The 18,836-nt window shown below is 49.8% G+C and overlaps 1 protein-coding gene across 4 annotated transcripts in view; it reads right to left on the reverse strand.

Moving 5' to 3' along the window:
- The window catches only part of LGR6 (leucine rich repeat containing G protein-coupled receptor 6), a 203,903-nt gene that overhangs the window by 84,517 nt on the left and 100,550 nt on the right, over positions 1-18,836 (reverse strand). For all 4 annotated transcript variants that reach the window (XM_075121912.1, XM_048826916.2, XM_048826917.2 and 1 more), the window contains one exon: positions 10,498-10,569. In XM_075121912.1, coding sequence (XP_074978013.1) covers positions 10,498-10,569 — 72 coding nt within the window. The remainder of the gene's footprint in view (positions 1-10,497; positions 10,570-18,836) is intronic.

The raw sequence follows: 18,836 nt of genomic DNA on the forward strand, positions 1-18,836 counted from the left end.
TGCAGCAGAAGAACTCACTCTGGAGGGTTCCAGAGGGCTGTTCTGGGTAACTGCTCTCTTGTGGGGTTCCAGGAGGCTGTGTTCTGTCATCCCCCCACTGCCCAGTGTGATCTTAGGCCCCGTGGGGAGATAGTGACACACCTTGGGCTTTTGGGATTCTGAGGAGAAGCAGTTCTAGTGTTGTTTTCAGCAGGTCCAGGTGGTGCAGTGCCTTTGTTTTCTTAGTATCTGGACGAGATAAGGACATGGCTGAAGCTTAACTAAGGGGAAGGGTGGTCCTGTAGCCCACTCAGGACATATGGGTTTTCTTCTTGGTTCTGTTTCAGGCCCCCAGTGTGACCAGGGTCACTTCCCTTAGGGAAGGATCTCCTGTCCTGGTTCCAGCACCTTTGCACCTCCTGAGTAGTGCAACGAGGCCAGAATGTAGCCATAGCTGCCTACTTAGGGATTCCTCCAGCCATGGGAACTCAGCTAGTATAAAGCTCCTGCACCAACCGCTGGACTGAAAGTGGTTGCAAGTCTCTGGCCCTGGGCCGGCGCAAAGGCTGCTGCTTTGCCGCAAGATGCCTTTGCAAAGGCAAAATGTTCACTGGAATCTTGATTTGCAACTATATTCCGCAATCTGCCCAGCACATGGCATGGCTCTCAAAGTGCTGTGTGGATCAGTGGCTGGCGAGTTCATTCCTTCAGCCCACGCTGACTCCCAGACTGCTACAGGGAACAAAGTGTGACCAGTTCTCTTCCAACTACAGAGCATCAGTGTGACGGAGCAGTAAGAGACCCTGTGATCAGCAGGGCCGTCATGTGCTATAGGGCAGGAGGAGCAGTTGACGCTGCTCGAGCGTCCATCGAAGAAAGGTTCAGACAAACGAAGCACCACAAAGAGAGACCCCCGGGGGGGGGTTGTATGACCTTAGTAAGCTGCTGGTGGACAGGAACACACTCTTGAACAATTGTACGGACCTTCACCGGATGCTGAAACATGGGGAATGTTCGGACATCAGTGATAAAGCCCTCTAGGTTGAATGGGACAACATCTGTCAAATTGTGCAATATGGGAAGCACTCTCCACTCCAGGTTCTCCAGTTCAGTCACAATGCAGAGCTGAAGGCCACTCTTCCTGATGTGTGAGCAGCTTTGAAGATTCTGCTCACCCTGCCGGTCAGAGTCGCGAGTGGGTGAGTGCAGCTTTTCGAAGCTCAGGCTCACTAAAACACACCTTCGGTCGACGATGGCCGACGAGAGACTGTGATCGCTGGCTATTTTATGGCTTGAAAATGCCATTGGGCCAGTCTTTGGATCTCTCTGATGCTGCGCTTTAGTTTGCAAGGGCCAAAGGTGAGAAAAGCGACGGTTTGAACTACAGGACTCCAATACTAAACTGGGAGGAGTGGTAGATACGCTGGAGGGGAGGGATAGGATACAGAAGGACCTAGACAAATTGGAGGATTGGGCCAAAAGAAATCTGATGAGGTTCAATAAGGATAAGTGCAGGGTCCTGCACTTAGGACGGAAGAACCCAATGCACAGCTACAGACTAGGGACCGAATGGCTAGGCAGCAGTTCTGCGGAAAAGGACCTAGGGGTGACAGTGGACGAGAAGCTGGATATGAGTCAGCAGTGTGCCCTTGTTGCCAAGAAGGCCAATGGCATTTTGGGATGTATAAGTAGGGGCATAGCGAGCAGATCGAGGGACGTGATCGTTCCCCTCTATTCGACATTGGTGAGGCCTCATCTGGAGTACCGTGTCCAGTTTTGGGCCCCACACTTCAAGAAGGATGTGGATAAATTGGAGAGAGTCCAGCGAAGGGCAACAAAAATGATTAGGGGTCTGGAACACATGAGTTATGAGGAGAGACTGAGGGAGCTGGGATTGTTTAGCCTGCAGAAGAGAAGAATGAGGGGGGATTTGATAGCTGCTTTCAACTACCTGAAAGGGGGTTCCAAAGAGGATGGCTCTAGACTGTTCTCAATGGTATCAGATGACAGTACGAGGAGTAATGGTCTCAAGCTGCAGTGGGGGAGGTTTAGATTGGATATTAGGAAAAACTTTTTCACTAAGAGGGTGGTGAAACACTGGAATGCGTTACCTAGGGAGGTGGTAGAATCTCCTTCCTTAGAGGTTTTTAAGGTCAGGCTTGACAAAGCCCTGGCTGGGATGATTTAACTGGGAATTGGTCCTGCTTCGAGCAGGGGGTTGGACTAGATGACCTTCTGGGGTCCCTTCCAACCCTTATATTCTATGATTCTATGACTCGAGTTAACGTTCTAAGGCTGTTACCTACCGTGACACTATTTAATACTGGTCCACCCAAGGTTGGTGCACAGTTCAATGTCTTGATGTTAGAACATTTCACTTATTCTTAAAATTAAAAAGAATCTACAAGCTTAGAGGAATTTTTTTTATTTGCTTATATGTAGCATGAATAAATACAGATTTACAGATCCTAGCATGCAAATGTATCGTCTTATGTGACAGGGATAAATTAGGCATGCAAATTGTGTATCAAAGTTGTGAAATGGGCTACACATGCAATAAAAAATAAGGCATTCAAAAGTTTAACAAATAGGGGGGAGGCGCTGAAGATGCTCCTCACCTGGGGTGCCATTCGGTCTAGGGTCTCTCCCCATGACTGTTCCAAGTGATTCTTCAGACTCTAGGCTGACCTCTTGTGGTTAAACTCGGCTCACTGGCTTGCCCCGGGTTTTGTGTCCTTTTATGGTACAGAAGTGCCATTATGCACTGAAAATGCCCAATGGAAAACACACATTCTCATGCAAGTAAGGAGAGGAGACTAAGCCCACAAACCCTGTCATGCTTCTCCCCTAAAGTCAGCTGCTGGGCTGGAGACAGGAGAGGACTTCAGAGATGATATACGGTAGCTCTTCTGTCTTTTCCCAAAGCAGCTACTGGTGGAAGAAGGGCCTTTTGGAGGGAGGAGATCCACCTGCCAGAGTGCTTTCATTTTCCAACCTAAGCATTATTTCTGTTAAGATGTGTCTGAAAAACCTGAGGACCCTTGCTCTAATGGATGCAGCTCAGAAGGAAAGTCCTCATGGTTGCTTTGTCTGAATCAGAGTCCCTCAAGATTCCAAGTTCCTCAGCTACTTAATAGCTTCTTCTCAACTCCCCTTATACTGTGCTCCATAACCCCACCTTATGGCCCATAAATCACATTAATAATACAGAGCTAGCCTTGTCACAAGATAAATTCTGCACCAGCAGATTGTAAATTGATGTCACATTATCCCTGTTTTATAGACGCCTCTTCTACTTCCGCAGCTTTCTATCCTGTAAACATTCAGTGGAAGTGAATTTTCTTTTTACCCGTATTCCATCAAATGTGATTTATAAGGAACAATAATGCCCTTAATGGCAAGCTGTCAAATCTCAAACAGGCCAAAGGTGAGAGATGAAAATGGGGAGAATTCAGAGGAACTCTTCAGGCCATGCTAATTCCGAAATGATTTTTTTCCCCCTTCCATCTGTCATAAAAAATGTATATGCTTGTGAGAGTTTGATCGGGTGGGGGAGCGTTTTTCCCTTTGTCTACATCAAAGCCTACATACCTGCAAATTCCTAGAAGTCATTCCTTGCGTGTTAATCTCCAGCATATATATAAAAATAATTATCTCCCCTAAGGGGCCAGGGCTGGAAGAGTCTTGATTGTGATTCCATCAGGTTCCAAACGGTTCCTGCTAAGGATATCAGGACTAAGGGTGTCTCCAGCAGCAATTAAGAACTGGTCACTTTTGACCATCGTTTGCAGGAGAAAAACCAAGAGTTTCTCTTGATCTTTTAATCCACCATGGCTCCTTTCCCTCTTTCCCTCGCTCTCCTTCTGCAAGCCCAGTAATTATAATTTATAGCACCTGCTTGCTTTGAAACTCCTTGGATTCCTTTCATCTGGCAGAGGAACAGACGCAATGCCCATCTGCTTTAGGTAAGAGCTCGCAAACCGCAGAGTCGTTAATTAGACTGACACACGACTGTTCCAGAGTACACATGGCATTCTGCTACCGCACCTATAAACCGCTGGTAACCAGACACCCTGCCAGGAGATCTCAACGGGACTGGAAGATTACATAAGAGGCTGGCACCCGGTCTGCTTTGACCAGACGTTGCCATCACGTGTACGTGCTCTTCTCTCTAATCTCTCCTGTTGCGTTTCAGAATGGACACAAAAGGCAGAGCAAGCCCCTGTGAGAAGCAGCCCCTCCGGAGCAGGCAATTGGGCCGTTTTATAAGGCTCTGGGTTTTCATTTCTTTTAAAATCCAAATTCCTCTTTCCATTTGTCTGGCTACTCTTTGCTGACAGCTCCCCAGAGCTCTGTAGGGTTCCTGCTCCCCGCAGCAGTGGATGATGGAGGTGATTCTAAAACAGAGCGCCTCTGGCTGCAGAGTGATTGAACTTGCAACCAGGGGTGTGCCACAGATCTCAGAACGAGGGGGGATATGGTGCTGGTGGGATGGGAGGGGCAGATGAGGTGGGGGGAACAAGGTGCATTTCCTCCTGCAGGAGGCAGCTTTAAAACCACCACCCCCGACCCAGAAATTTCAAACAGGTGAGTCTAAATTCAGCAGGGGCCCAGGGCAGTGGGAGGGGAGGACCAGGGACCCAGCAGGGGAAGGACAGAGAAAGTCAGGTCGGCAGGTGAACAACGCTGCAGGAGCATAGCATCGGGCGGGCAGCAAGCAGCCGCAGCAGCACCAGTGCAGGGTGGCTGCGGGCAGGAGGAAAAGCTGCGTCTCCATCTCTGGCACCGGTTATGACACCTGCTCCCTAAGGCCAGCTTGTCCCCATGGCATAGACAGGATCAAGCATATTAACGCCTGCTGCAAGGAAACACCCAGCAGGGGTCGGTCATGGATTGTGCACTCCTAATTCACATGCAACCACAGCTGAGTGATGCACAATGAATAAACCCCATGCAGTTGCTGGAGCGGGGTCCCAGCCTCCAGCCAGACACCTCCCCCACACGCCTACCAACACCCATGAGGCAGGTGCAGGCAGTCGAAGATGGGGTAACCTCCATGCTGAGGAGCTGGAATAGAGTGTGAGAAGGTTAATGTAGGTTGGGGGCCACTTCTTACCCCTTCGTCTTCACTGCTTTAGCTGCTACCTTCCTCCTGCATCCTCCTGGGGGTACTTAAGGGGTGGTATTTTCTCAAGCTCCCCCCACGGCCTCGGACTAGGGCACGCTTCTGCTAAAATGATCTGCTCTCGGCGGGAGGCAGAGTGCTACCGACGCATACACCATCTGCGAGCTGGGGACACGCGGCAGACCCCCGAGGTGCACTGCTCGCTGTTGCTTCAGCCCATTGCACTGAGATTCACCTTGCCCGGCTGGAAATCCTGCCGGCGTTGCTTTCCCGGCTGAGATCACGCTACGTTTTGCAGGAGGCAGCTAAGTTGCCTTATCAGAACTGTCGTGCTCCAAAAACGAAGAGTGCATCTAAAAAACCAGGGAAGAAATAGGACAACGGCGGTCCCCCCAGTACAGCATGTGTAACCCACACACCTCCCGGGTGTGGTGTTCTGTGTCCCAGCTTGTGGCATTGAGACTACTTAGAGAGAGAGCTTGCTCTACAGCTGCTTGGCTTTTAGCTCATGCGGTGAAGGCTCGTGCACGAAGCTCCAGCTGTCCCAGGTTCAATCCCGCCCACCGACGACCGGGGTTTACACCTGCACAGGGCCCCCTCTGCTTTCAATCCAAAACATGCCTGAATCCAAATTCAGTCTGTTTCTCCCCATGCCTTCTGTTCTTACATTTAATGGGGTTCCAAACTTAGTTGGGACCATTCGGTTCAGTTCAGTGCTGAGTCCTAAGGGCACATGTTGCAAAGGGGCACTCAGGGGCATTCGTTTGAATGCCACATGGCTGGTCAGTTCACCTGTGTTCATCCCTTTGTATTTGCAACATGGGTTTTTGTTCGGGGAGCAGCTGGCCTCCAAATGAAAACCCACAAGGAAATGAGAACAAGGGAATTTATGAATGAACAAGAGTTTCTCTAATTGTTTCTTGTTATTTTCCTGTTTAAACAGTTCCGGCTATCCAAACAGAGGGCACAAACAATACCACGTGACTTAGATGACTGGTCACAGAGCATGAATCAAACTAAAAAGCAAACACAGGCAGACAATTGGGCATCCAACCATCCAGCCAATGGAGCACAGCAGGGTGGCCCTTTGACAATTCCGGAGTAATTTCCCAACAAATAATATTTGTACTGTTATGAGAAGCCAAAATCCTGATTTCATCCAAAAAACCCAAGCAAATCAAACCCACTGTGAGGCAGGCTTGTCTCGAACCCGAACACTCTCCAGCATTTTGGAGGAGGCTCCTGTGAACGTTTACATGCGAGTTTCCTCCCTCCGCACCCAACTCTGCTCTGAACTCACATCGGAGTCACTGCATTGTGACTTCATAACGGTTGCTGGGGCAACAGCCAGTGATGTCAGGGACGCAGCCGCCTGCCCGGACTGCAAGAGAAATTTGTTCTAACACATAGAGCTGCAAGAGCGAGAAAATAAACAGGACACAATCGGGTTTTGTCCATGCTCCCCCCACACACTCAAGTTTGCTCCAATCTGCAAGCCCTGTCAGCTTAGGATATTTTATGGTGTGTTCCCTGACGGCACGACAGTCAGTTAATATTCCACGAAGTGCCAGGCAAGCCCCAGAACTCAGGGTGATGAACAGCCACAAAATCCTTTCCCATTTCTGAATGGAAAGACCAGAAGCTCTGGGCAAGGTGAACAAGCCCGGTCTCACATACCCCAACTCGTAAAGCTTGGAAGCCACACTGCAATGATATATGGATGTTCCAATCTGGTTACTATGCCGGTAATAAATACATGTGAGCCTCATAAACTTGTGGAAAATTACTCACAGATACTTGAATTACGAAGAGAAAAAAAATCTCTAATACAGAGCTGCCTTCTCTTCTTCAGAAATGGCTGTCTCTATGGAGACACGGCTAGAACCCAGGGGCTCGTGGCCAGGGGCCAGTTACTTGCATTCAAAGATGTATTGGCAGCACCAATGAAACCGGAGCAAATCAGCTTATATCTGCCTTAAAACACAATGAAGTTTGCTACAGGGGAACGCTGTTTACTCCACAACCTTTCATCTCTCTCAAATCAGACCCCATTTATCCGAATGGCCACTCGTCCGACGGAAATAGATGGAATGGGGAGGTCACTGCAGAAGGGTATTTCTGGAGTAATTTGGCTCTCAGAGGAAAATTGCTGCACATGAACAAACAGAGGATGAGAGCTTTTCTTTATGAGTATAGTGTAGAGGAGGAGGGTAGTGTCCCTTTAAATACTTTGAGAGTCCTCTAGTGGAGCTCACTGTGTTCTGTGTTTTGACGCTACCAAAAGCCATCGGGAGCAGCCGCCTGTGTAGGCAGCTACGCCTGGCATGTTGTGTATCGTCAGGAAACACAATTATCTGGACTCCACTGGGCCCATGTGATTGCTCCAGACAATCACTGCTGCGTAAAGAGCAAAGACACAGCAGTGTCAGCGAGTCAGTGTCTTTCTGATCCTGGCTCCAAGAGGGGTCAGTGGCCGAAGGACCCCAAACCTTTCGGAATAGCCCTCCAAGATTGTGTTTGCCTCCCACAGGCCAATCCAATCCCAGGGAATCCCATGGAACCAAATACGACCCTGGTGTCAGAGGGGAGCAACTCCAGCAGCTTTGCTAGAGTCACACCAGCCCCCCGGGAACTCTGAAGGTGATCTCCAGGCATCGGCGCAGCGATGGAGCACCAGCTTCGTGGCTTTACAGAGTTGAGCTGGAACCTGGCTGCAATCTGATGTGGGCGCAGGTCAGTCCCACACCACTAACTGCAACACATCTTCGCCCTGTGCCATCATCTGCTGGGCTCAGAGCGTTGCAGGTGTGTGCAGCCGGAATATACCTTCCGTGCCGCCTGGGGTCCCACGCGTGGGAAGCTCCGGCTCACCACTGCCTGCCTGGGTGCAGGTCGAATGCACCTCTGCTTTCAGTGTCATGTTAGGGACCACAGCACTGCAAATCTGAGAAGAAGAAGAATATACAAACAGAAGCTCCCCATGCCAGCCTGGTAACAGCCTCGCAAGACTCTGCTCTCTGCTTGATCTGCAGGGTGGGCTCGGTGAATCGAAAAGCAAACTTCGTGGTGACTCTCTCCTGATGCAATCTAGATAGATGGATGCTGCAGCGCCGGAGCACCCTGCCCTAGTACTGACCCAGTCTGAGCCTGCCGTGCTGGAGAAACGGGACGGGTCGTACCCCCCCAAACTTTAACCAAGTCCCTGGGTTGCTGTGCTGCCCAGCCTCCTGGCGCTCTCGGCATCCTTTGCATGTGTCACACCGGGGTGGGTTTTCAGCCACGGGGATTGAACCTGGCACCTCTGGCTCTAAAAGCACAGACAGACTTTCTGTTAGCTCAGGCAGGCTCTTCGGCATCTGTGTGGCCTGGCCACCACCAGAGGGGGACAGAACATCACACCAGTTGGCTCCCACATGCACTGCAGAGCAGGTCACTACCCGGGCACTCCGCACTGAGCTGGGAGAAAGGGGAGCTGTCAAGCCTAGGTGCGGGGCGTTGTGCTGGCTGGCTGCCTGGCACTGCCCCTCCGGGTAGATGTCTGCCTGCAGTGGGGTGCTGAGCAGGGGTCTGCCCGCGACATGCCCAGAGCGCCGCTGTGGCAAATGCTGCATGAGACGGGGTTTGGCTAGAACAACAGGGTCTGCTCCTCCCTGCACAGCCTAATCTTGCTGTTTCTGTAGGATTGGTGTAGAACAGACCACATGGCGCACCTCGCATCTAGGCCTCACCGCTCCTCCAGCAGGTGGGCAGCGTTTCCCCCATTTGACAGATCTGGGGAGGCAGGAGGGGAAGGAAGGAGAGCCAGAGGGAGGAAGGGGGTGATCGTGGGCAGATTCAGCGACAGCACCAACTACCGGTAGCAACAAACACTTTGAAAGCGCTACCGGCAGAATTAACAGTCTCAGGCTGCTTTAAACCATACAGAGAATGCATACAGACCAGCCACAAACCCGCTGGAAAACGTAAAGCATTAAAAATGACCTCATTTAAAGCACTTTTGTGTGGGGAAAAGAACCCTGACATTTCAGCTCTCCGATTCTTCACCAACCTTGCAGGGTGTGTGTGTGTGAATGAAAACAGAATGTTATTACACAGTGAAAAATGCCTGGAAATTACTCTATCCATGGTCACGCTAATAAGGGCTTGTCTACACTTAAAAGGCTCCCGTGGCACAGCGGTCGTGCTTCAGTGTAGACACTGCCTACGCCGATGGGAGGCGTTCTCCCGTCACCGTCGTTAATCCACCTCCCTAAGAGGCGGTAGATGGGAGAATTCTTCCGTCAACCTATCGATCTAGCACTGTCTACACGGGGAGTTAGGTCAGCCTAACTACACCGGTTGGGGGTGGGGGTGGGTTGTGGATTCTTAACACCCCTGAGCGACATCGCTGGGTCAACCTACCTTTTTAGTGTAGAGGAGGCCAACTGTCAAAGTAGTTACGCCTTAAACTCAATGGGAGAGCCAGGCATGGAACCCTGCAGTCCTGGCTCTGAGGCCAGGACAACCCCTGAATGTTGTACAAATGTAACTAGTTCCATTACGGGGGGGGGGTGTGATATTTTTAATCGATATCATCAGACCAGTACAAGCCCTAGCGTGGCTGCAGATATGCTGGTATAAAGGTGCCTTATACTGGTATGGCCTATTCCCCTTCCTGTCTAGGAATCACTATTTGGATATTAAGCACTTTTATACCAGTTTAGGTGCAGCCACACTAGGCCTCAGGGTTTGTACCTCTGCAGTAAAACTGTTGCATGCAAACAAGGCCTGAGGCTTTGTCTACACTGCCAAGTTGTCGACAAAACTTTTGTCTTTCACGGGTGCTTTAAAAAGCCCCCTCCCCAAAGACAAAAGTTTTGCCGTGGCAAGCGACAGTGTGAACACGGCTTTGTCCGCAGGAGCGCTCTCCTGCCGACAAACCGAATGCCGCTCGCAGGGGTGGAAGTATTTTGTCGGCAAAAGCAACGACAAAGTGCCGACAAAGAGCGTTTACACACGCCGACTTCTAGCGACAAGGCTGTCGCAACACAGCCCTGTTGCTAAAAGCTGCATGGTGTAGACAAGCCCACAGTCCCCTACTCAAACCTGCTAGGCTCTGTGCTGCTCCAGGCTAGACTGTAACCGCAGGGCTAGGGGTATAGCTTGCCTCGTAGAGAGCCTTTTCCCAGGGCTCCTGGAAACCTACACCAGCAGCGGTGGCCTTCTCACATGGGGAGGTCTAATTCCAGCAACCCTAACAAGACAGTGGTCCCACCACAACAGGTGCCCTCCCTCCCCACAAGATTAGGGACAGTAGCTCACGAGGGGAAAGACAAGGCAGAAGAGACAGAGGAACTAATGACTCTGGTGCTGAGAAGCCAGCAGCTCCCAGCGGGGATCCTTTAATGACTTACAGAGACTGGAGGTTTGGAAGATCACTCAGTGCCTCGGCCGGGATCCGGCTGAGCTGGTTGTTCTGCAACATCCTATAATGAGAAAAGAAAAGGCTTTAAAAAACCAACACCCTGGAGGCTTCCCCCACTCCCTGGGCTTGGAGACACAAAGCCTCAAGCTCTCTCCAGTGTGGGAGGGGATGGGAGGGAGGCTCGGGGTGCACAGGGTTCCTGAAACGCAGCCTTGTAGGCTGCAAATAAGTGACTGGCAATCCCTGCAGAGAGTAGCACTAACACGGAGTCTGCCCTGCGGCTGGGCGGTGTAATTCCCAGCTCAGCGAGACATACCCTCTCTAGCTCTGCTCAGCAGCATTTGCGGCCATGGAAGTGTGGCCAGGGGCCCAAATACAGCCCCGCCTGACATCGAGCGGCTAGCCCAGACGGCCACCTGAGCTGCCATGGCCACACGGCTACTTTCAGGTAGCTCGGGCAGAGCTAGCACGTAGATGTCTACCAGAGCTGGGATTTACCCCTGCAGCTACGGTGCAGTGCTCCCCATGGTGATCAACGATCCTGCAGCAGAGAGGCCCATGGGGAACATAAGTGGTGTTTGATGGGAAAGTTTGGGGTAGGCATTGGGGTGCATGAGACATTAAAGGGTCCTCTCCTGATCCCCAAGTCTTGATGCAGAGGGACTGGCCCCACGCTAATAGGGATGGACCCTGGCGTTGTGTGTCCTTCTGGGAGCACAGAGCAGGCCTTTCTCGGGTGGCTGGGTTATCTAATTCCTGGTGTTTTTAAGAATAACAAGATTCCACATGGATACAGATGTTACTGCTATTAATACGTTATTAATTATTATTATTAGGACTATTGAGGAAGCGTTCCCCACCCTGACGTGCTAGCAAGGGGGCTGGGTGAATTTCAACAGCAATGCAGCATGCAGAAGTGAGGGACCCAGGCACTCTGCAGAGGGCAGGTGAGGTCACACCTGTAGCACTGAACGCAGGGGAGGCAGGGAAGGACTCCAGAGGATACAGAAGCGGGTTCTGAAGAAGGTAAAGGACCGCAAAGGTTATGCAGTAACTAAGGGAACAGCAGCTTTGCCCTCAGGCTGCTTTGGAGAGAGACAGATGAGGGCTATAACCATCCCACTAGTTCCATGGGAACATTTCGAATTGGCTTTGGTGATTTGTACACAGTCACACTGTGAGCCAATAGCAGAGCCAGGAATAGAACCCAGGAGTCCTGCCACCCAGTCTGCTGCCCTGTGCAGCTTCCCACTGGACATGCTCTCATGTTCCAAGCAAATGCCCAGGGATGGGGACCAGCCACAAAGGTCAAACTGGATCTGGTTTTCCAGGGGGAGTTAGAGCAGGGGAGTTGGCCTGGCCCATTGTAAAGAGAAGGGCCATTTGCAAAATCCATGTGCAGATTGGGGTTTGGACCCCCAAGACCCTGAAGGCCCAGGAATGTCCAATATTTAGGGTGCCATTTCTGGCAGCAAATATTACAGCAGGGATCAAAAGATTCCTCCAGCCTTCCTCAGCCAAAGCATTGGCATTGTCAGGTCCATGACACGCTGAAGTACAAACATTTGATCGCTGACCCATTGAGTGTGTGGTCCCTGTATTCCCAGCATTGCTAACCCCACGACTTCAAAGTCCAAGAGACCACCCCTCCCCCTGACATTAGCTTAAAAACCAGCAGCTTCACCTTTTAACCGCATGGTCTGTTTTCTGATTTAAACTCTTCACGTAAAACATGCTGCCTTGGGGGTGTGCGCACAATGGTTGTGTGCAGACTCTGTGTGTGTGTGTGTGTGTGTGCGCGTGCGCGCGCGCACAATGGGCGTGTGCATACAATGTATATGCATGCAGTGTGCGTGCAATGGGAGTGTGTGTGCAATGGGTGTGTGCACACAACGTGCCTGCATGCATGCAGTGTGTAATGGGTGTGTGCATGCAGCGTGTGTGCAATGCAAGTGTGCATGTGTATGTGCATGCAAATGAATGTGTTTGTGTGTATCTGAGTGTGTGCTCGCACCTCTGTGTGTGGGCACATGTGTACAGGTGTCAGGATGAAAATTCAGCTGGAAACTCACCAAAGGCCTCTAAACAAATAGGGGGCACCTTTCCCTCGCTCACATCCTGTTCCCCTCCCCCAAGCGCAGGGCTGTCCTTAGGATTTATGGGGCCCACCGCACAGGGCTGGCCTTACCAGGAGGCAAACTGAGGCGGCTGCCTCAGGTGCCAGACTGTGGAGGGGGGGAGGAGGCACCACTGGGACTCAGAGTGTAGACAATTGTGTCTGCTGCTGGTGCACACGTATTCTCTCTGCTCTAGACGCACAGAGATGGGGGAGTGCTGTGCTGGAGGAAGGAGGGCACAAGAGACAGAACAGGCAGGCAGGAACAGGGGAGAGGGAATAACAGAAAGCAGCAGGAGCTGCAGGGAGAGAGAGGAGGAGAAGCATCTTATGTACCTCTCCAGCCCCCCCAGGAGCCTGGACTGATTAACCCCAGCTTCTCAGGGAGGGATAGCTCAGTGGTTTGAGCATTGGCCTGCTAAACCCAGGATTGTGAGTTCAATCCTTGAGGGGGCCATTTAAGAATCTGGGGTGGGAATTGATGCAGGGGGTTGGACTAGATGACCTCCTGAGGTTCCTTCCAACCCTGATATTATATGATTCCTGTTTCCTGCTGCTTCCCTGAACCCACTTGAGGAGAACAGGCAGTCAACTGAAGTAGTAGGAGCCAGTCAGGCCCTTAAGACGCTGATCTCTTCCCTCACTCAGGCCCTGCTACCAGCCTGCTTATTTGTCCCCTTCAATTGAGTGTTGAGAGCCACTATCGCTGGCCCAGAACAGCAGTCAGGAGTGAAAGAAAAAAACGCCCCCCTGGGGCAGCATTCGGGAAAAGAAAAAGCAAAGGAAGCTTTTCTATTTAAGCAGGAAGGAGCTCTCCTGAGATACATAGACACAAATGTTCACGGTGAGCCTTCCGGCCCCAGTGAGGATGTGAGTGCTGAGGAGATGCCTGATCTTCAAGTTAGTCAGAGTGCAGGTGACCTGGCAGCTATTGCAGCATCCATATCTGGATGTAACCATGCACAGTCCTGAAGAAAAGTGTAGACCAGAGAAGAGTGTGGTGGAGGTGCAAGAAACAGCTGCTGCTGAGTTTAGTTCCTTAAGTCTAGATGATCCAGGACTGTGGACTCACTTGAGCAGTAGCCTGAGGGACTTCCTTGTACTGCCTGGGCCACAGCAAGTGAAAAACTTCATATTCCCCAAAGACAATGAAAACAGAAGTTTCCACCCAACACATTACTGGCGTGAAATCCCCAATGCTGACAAAGTGGAGAGGCCATGGGTTATGTACTCAAAACCCCAGAATGCTATATACTGTTTTTGTTGCAAACTCTTCCAGTCTAATGTTCCAGCCACATTGGATTCTACAGGAACAAAGGACTGGAAAAATCTGGCTAGAAATCTGGCATGCCATGAGAAGGCAGCAAATCACCAGAGAGCATTCCACAGGTGGAAAGAGCTTGAGAAGAGACTAAGGTTAAAGGCCACCATAGATGATCAGCATCAAGAGAAGATTGCATCAGTCTCTCTTTACTGGCAAAATGTTCTGAAAAGGCTCGTTGCCATTGTGAGACTGCTTGCTACCCAAAACCTAGCCCTGTGTGGCACTTCAGATCAGCTGTATGTGCCAAACAATGAAAACTTCCTTAAAATTGTGGACCTGATGGCTAGTTTGATGCTGTACTCCAGGAGCATCTAAGAAGAGTCACCACCCAAGAAATGTTTCAGAGTAGCAGCCGTGTTAATCTGTGTCCGCAAAAAGAAAAGGAGTACTTGTGGCACCTTAGAGACTAACAAATTTATTTGAGCATGAGCTTTCGTGAGCTACAGCTCACTTCATTGGATGCATTCAGTGGAAAATACAGTGGAGAGATTTATATACATAGAGAACATGAAACAATGGGTGTTACCACACACACTGTAAGGAGAGTGATCAGGTAAGGTGAGCTATTACGAGCAGGAGAGTGGGTGGATGAGGAGGGGAACCTTTTGTAGTCATAATCAAGGTGGGCCATTTCCAGCAGTTGACAAGAACGTCTGAAGAACAGCAGAGGGAGGGGAATAAACGTGGGGAAATAGTTTTACTTTGTGTAATGACCCATCCACTCCCAGACTTTATTCAAGCCTATGTTAATTGTATCCAGTTTGCAAATTAATTCCAATTCAGCAGTCTCTTGTTGGAGTCTGTTTTTGAAGTTTTTTTGTTGAAGAAGAATTGCCACTTTTAGGTCTGTAATCGAGTGACCAGAGAGATTGAAGTGTTCTCCGACTGGTTTATGAATGTTATAATTCTTGACGTGTGATTTGTGTCCATTTATTCTGGCACAAGATGGCATATATCACATTGGAAGATGTGCAGGTGAATGAGCCTCTGATGGTGTGCCTGATGTGATTAGGCCCTATGATGGTGTCCCCTGAATAGATATATGGACACAGTTGGCAACGGGCCTTGTTGCAAGGATAGGTTCCTGGGTTAGTGGTTCTGTTGTGTGGTTGCTGGTGAGTATTTGCTTCAGGTTGGGGGGGGCTGTCTGTAAGCAAGGACTGGCCTGTCTCCCAAGATCTGTGAGAGTGATGGGTCGTCCTTCAGGATAGGTTGTAGATCCTTGATGATGCGCTGGAGAGGTTTTAGTTGGAGGCTGAAGGTGATGGCTAGTGGCGTTCTGTTATTTTCTTTGTTGGGCCTGTCTTGTAGTAGTTAACTTCTGGGTACTCTTCTGGATCTGTCAATCTGTTTCTTCACTTCAGCAGGTGGGTATTGTAATTGTAAGAACACTTGATAGAGATCTTGTAGGTGTTTGTCTCTGTCTGAGGGGTTGGAGCAAATGCGGTTGTATCGTAGAGCTTGGCTATAGACAATGGATTGTGTGATGTGGTCTGGACGAAAGCTGGAGGAATGTAGGTAGGCATAGCGGTCAGTACGTTTCCGGTATAGGGTGGCGTTTATGTGACCATCGCTTATTAGCACCGTAGTGTCCAGGAAGTGGATCTCTTGTGTGGACTGGTCCAGGCTGAGGTTGATGGTGGGATGGAAATTGTTGAAATCATGGCGGAATTCCTCAAGGGCTTCTTTTCCATGGGTCCAGATGATGAAGATGTCATCAATATAGCGCAAGTAGAGCAGGGGCATTAGGGGACGAGAGCTGAGGAAGCGTTGTTCTAAGTCAGCCATAAAAATGTTGGCATACTGTGGGGCCATGCAGTGCCGCTGATTTGAAGGAATACATTGTCCCCAAGAAATGTACACACACCACTACCTTGGAAAAACAAACAATTCAAAATGAGATCATACAGTTACTGGCAACAAAAGTCAAACAGAATATTGTGGCAGATCTGCAGTCAGCAAGATATTACTCTGTTATTCTGGACTGCAAACCTGACATCAGCCATACGGAATAAATGACTTTAATGGTGCGTTTTGTAACAACAACAGAACCTAGTGACAATGTCCCTGCAGTGGTGACTGTCAGAGAGCATCTTCTAGAATTTATTGACATTGATGATACTACAGGAGCTGGTATGACAAATGTGCTTCTTAGAAAGCTGGAAGAGATGGGAATTGCGACAGCTGACATGAGAGGTCAGGGCTACGATAATGGTGCCAACATGAGAGGACAGAACAGAGCAGTGCAGACACGGATCCGAGAGTTAAACCCTCAAGCTTTTTTTGTCCCATGCAGTTCTCATTCATTGAACTCGGTGGTCAGTGATGCAGCATCAGCTTCTAGTGAGGTTGCTCAATTCTTTAATGTAATTCAAAGCATTGATGTATTTTTTTCTGCATCAACTCATCGATGGCAAATTTTGAAGCAACATCTGGGAACATCCTCTCTGACACTGAAACCACTGAGTGCCACACGATGGGAAAGTCAAGTGGAGGCGATAAAGCCTATCAAACACTGAATTGGGAAGATAGATGATGCCATAGTTGCCATTATGAAGGATAATGCTATGACAGGAACTGTTCATGGGAGAACAGTGGGAGAGGGAAATGGAATCACCAGAAACATATATAACTTCAAATTTCTGTGTGGCTTAGTGTTGTGGCATGACATACTGTTTGAAATAAATGTTGTAAGCAAGAGACTCCAAGGTGTTGACCTTGATATATCTGGAGCAATGGAACAACTGGACAAAGCAAAGTCATACCTACAGTCTTGCCGGTCAGATGGGGGATGTCAAAACGTTCTGAAGAGTGCACAGAAGTTGCCAGAGGAGCTTCACACTGAAGCTATTTTCCCACCCATTCAAGAATACAAGGATCACCGAAGAAGACGACATTTTGCTTATGAGGGATGGGATAATCCCATAAGAGACCCCAAACAACAATTCAAAGTTGAATTCTTTAACCAGGTGCTAGATTGTGCAATACAGTCAGCTGAAGAACGTTTCATGCAGCTCAAGGAACACAGCAGTATATTTGGGATGTTGTATGATATTCCAAAACTCCTCACTATACCTGAAGAAGACCTACACCAGCAATGCAGGGCACTAGAGACAGTGTTGACACATGATGACATGCGTGATACTGATGCGAGTGATTTAGGTGATGAACTGAAAGCTCTTTCAAGATACATTTCAGCAGGATCAATTCCAAAGGCTGTTCTGGAATATATGTGCACAAATAAGATGATCATCCTCTTTCCAAAAGCTTTTGTTGCTCTGCACATACTTCTAACACTTCCTGTAACAGTTGCCAGTGGAGAACGCAGCTTCTCCAAGCTGAAGCTAATAAAAACACATCTACGCTCCACAACGACACAGGAGAGGCTGGTCGGCCTTGCAACCATCTCAATAGAGCATGAGCTGGCCCAGACTGTGGACCTTCAGCAGGAAGCTGTTCAAATCTTTGCAACCAAGGCGGCACGGAAAGCACCACTTTGATTATTCAAACAGATACAAATGCCCGTGTTTACCATGCAGACAAGGAAAGTTACATTTGTTGTTCACGTGTTTGAAAGTTAAGTGTTACTTAAAATTTTTGAACAAGGCATTTTAAGTTGTTAGTTTTCCTTTATTGGGGTAGGCAGCAGGGCAGTACCACGAGAGGAGAAGAACAGAAAGAAGGCAGAATTGAGAGCTTTCAGAGTTTTGGCCCAAGCAAGGGGGCATGGGGGCATCATTTGAGCTCCCCGCCTGAGGTGCCAAAATGTTGTGGGCCAGCCCGGCCACCGCAGTATTATTAAACCGGTGCCCCTATGCCTGACTTGCTCTTAGCAACACAAACATAAGCGTACAGTGTTGGAAAACTAGCCACATGCACTTTATTAAAAGCAGTTTAAACAAGTTAATCACACCATAACGCTGATGGACTATACTTGCATGAAAGAAGCAGCACTATAGAAACATTTCTGATTTATTGACAGAATGATGCAAATAATATAATTTTTTTTAATGTCAACACTTTATTGGAAATTACTATGAAGAGGTATTGAAACAGCCCGGGAGGACGTGGGAGGGAAGGCAGAGGCAGCAAAGAATACCAAGCCGCCCGGCAGTTCCCCTCAGAGACCCCCGTACCCTGTCCCGCATGCAGAATGTGCGGGCGCATTCGGCTCTGTGAATAGGGCCCCTGCCCAAGGAGACTGCAGCGCACACTGGGTGTGTGGGAGCCGACCCGCTCCTACCTCCTGTCCTGGTGGTGCCCCAAATTTTCGGGTGCCCTACACAGCCGCGTATACTGCATATGCCTAAGGGTGGCCCTGCCCAAGCGCTCTCCAAAGCTTCCCCGGGGCACCACACAACATCCCCGCACAATTCAGATCTCAGCTCCTGCTGCCCCAGTCCCGATCCCCCCACCCCCAGGATGGCCCGACCGCTGCACACACCGCAGGCTCCTAATCCTGATCCTCCCTCCCTCCCAGCAGACCCCAGGAAGTATCATTATCCCCATTTTACAGAGGGGTAAACTGAGACATGGAGAGGGGCAGCCACTCTGATTTACACTGCTGCAGGCTGAGACCAGAATCTGGTCCCTTTGTGCCCGGCCGGCTGAGAAAACGATCAGGAGAGGGATGGCAAACGGAGGGAGAAAGAAGAAAGCAAAGCGGAGGAGTTGGAGAGACGCCTGCACAGCGGCTGTGGGCCAGGCCGTACTCTCCTGTGGAACAATGGTTCAGATAAGCGCCAACGCTGACTGCCAGCCCCGACTGCCAGCCCCGCTGCTTTAAGTAAACAGCCTCTTCAGTTAATGACAGTCATTTGCATTCGCACAAGTAAACACTGGCTGGGCCCCACAGGCTGTTTCGGTGGTGCATTGGCAGGCTGGGCTT

This window comes from Caretta caretta, chromosome 21 (assembly GCF_965140235.1).
Source record: "Caretta caretta isolate rCarCar2 chromosome 21, rCarCar1.hap1, whole genome shotgun sequence".
Lineage (NCBI taxonomy): Eukaryota > Metazoa > Chordata > Testudines > Cheloniidae > Caretta > Caretta caretta.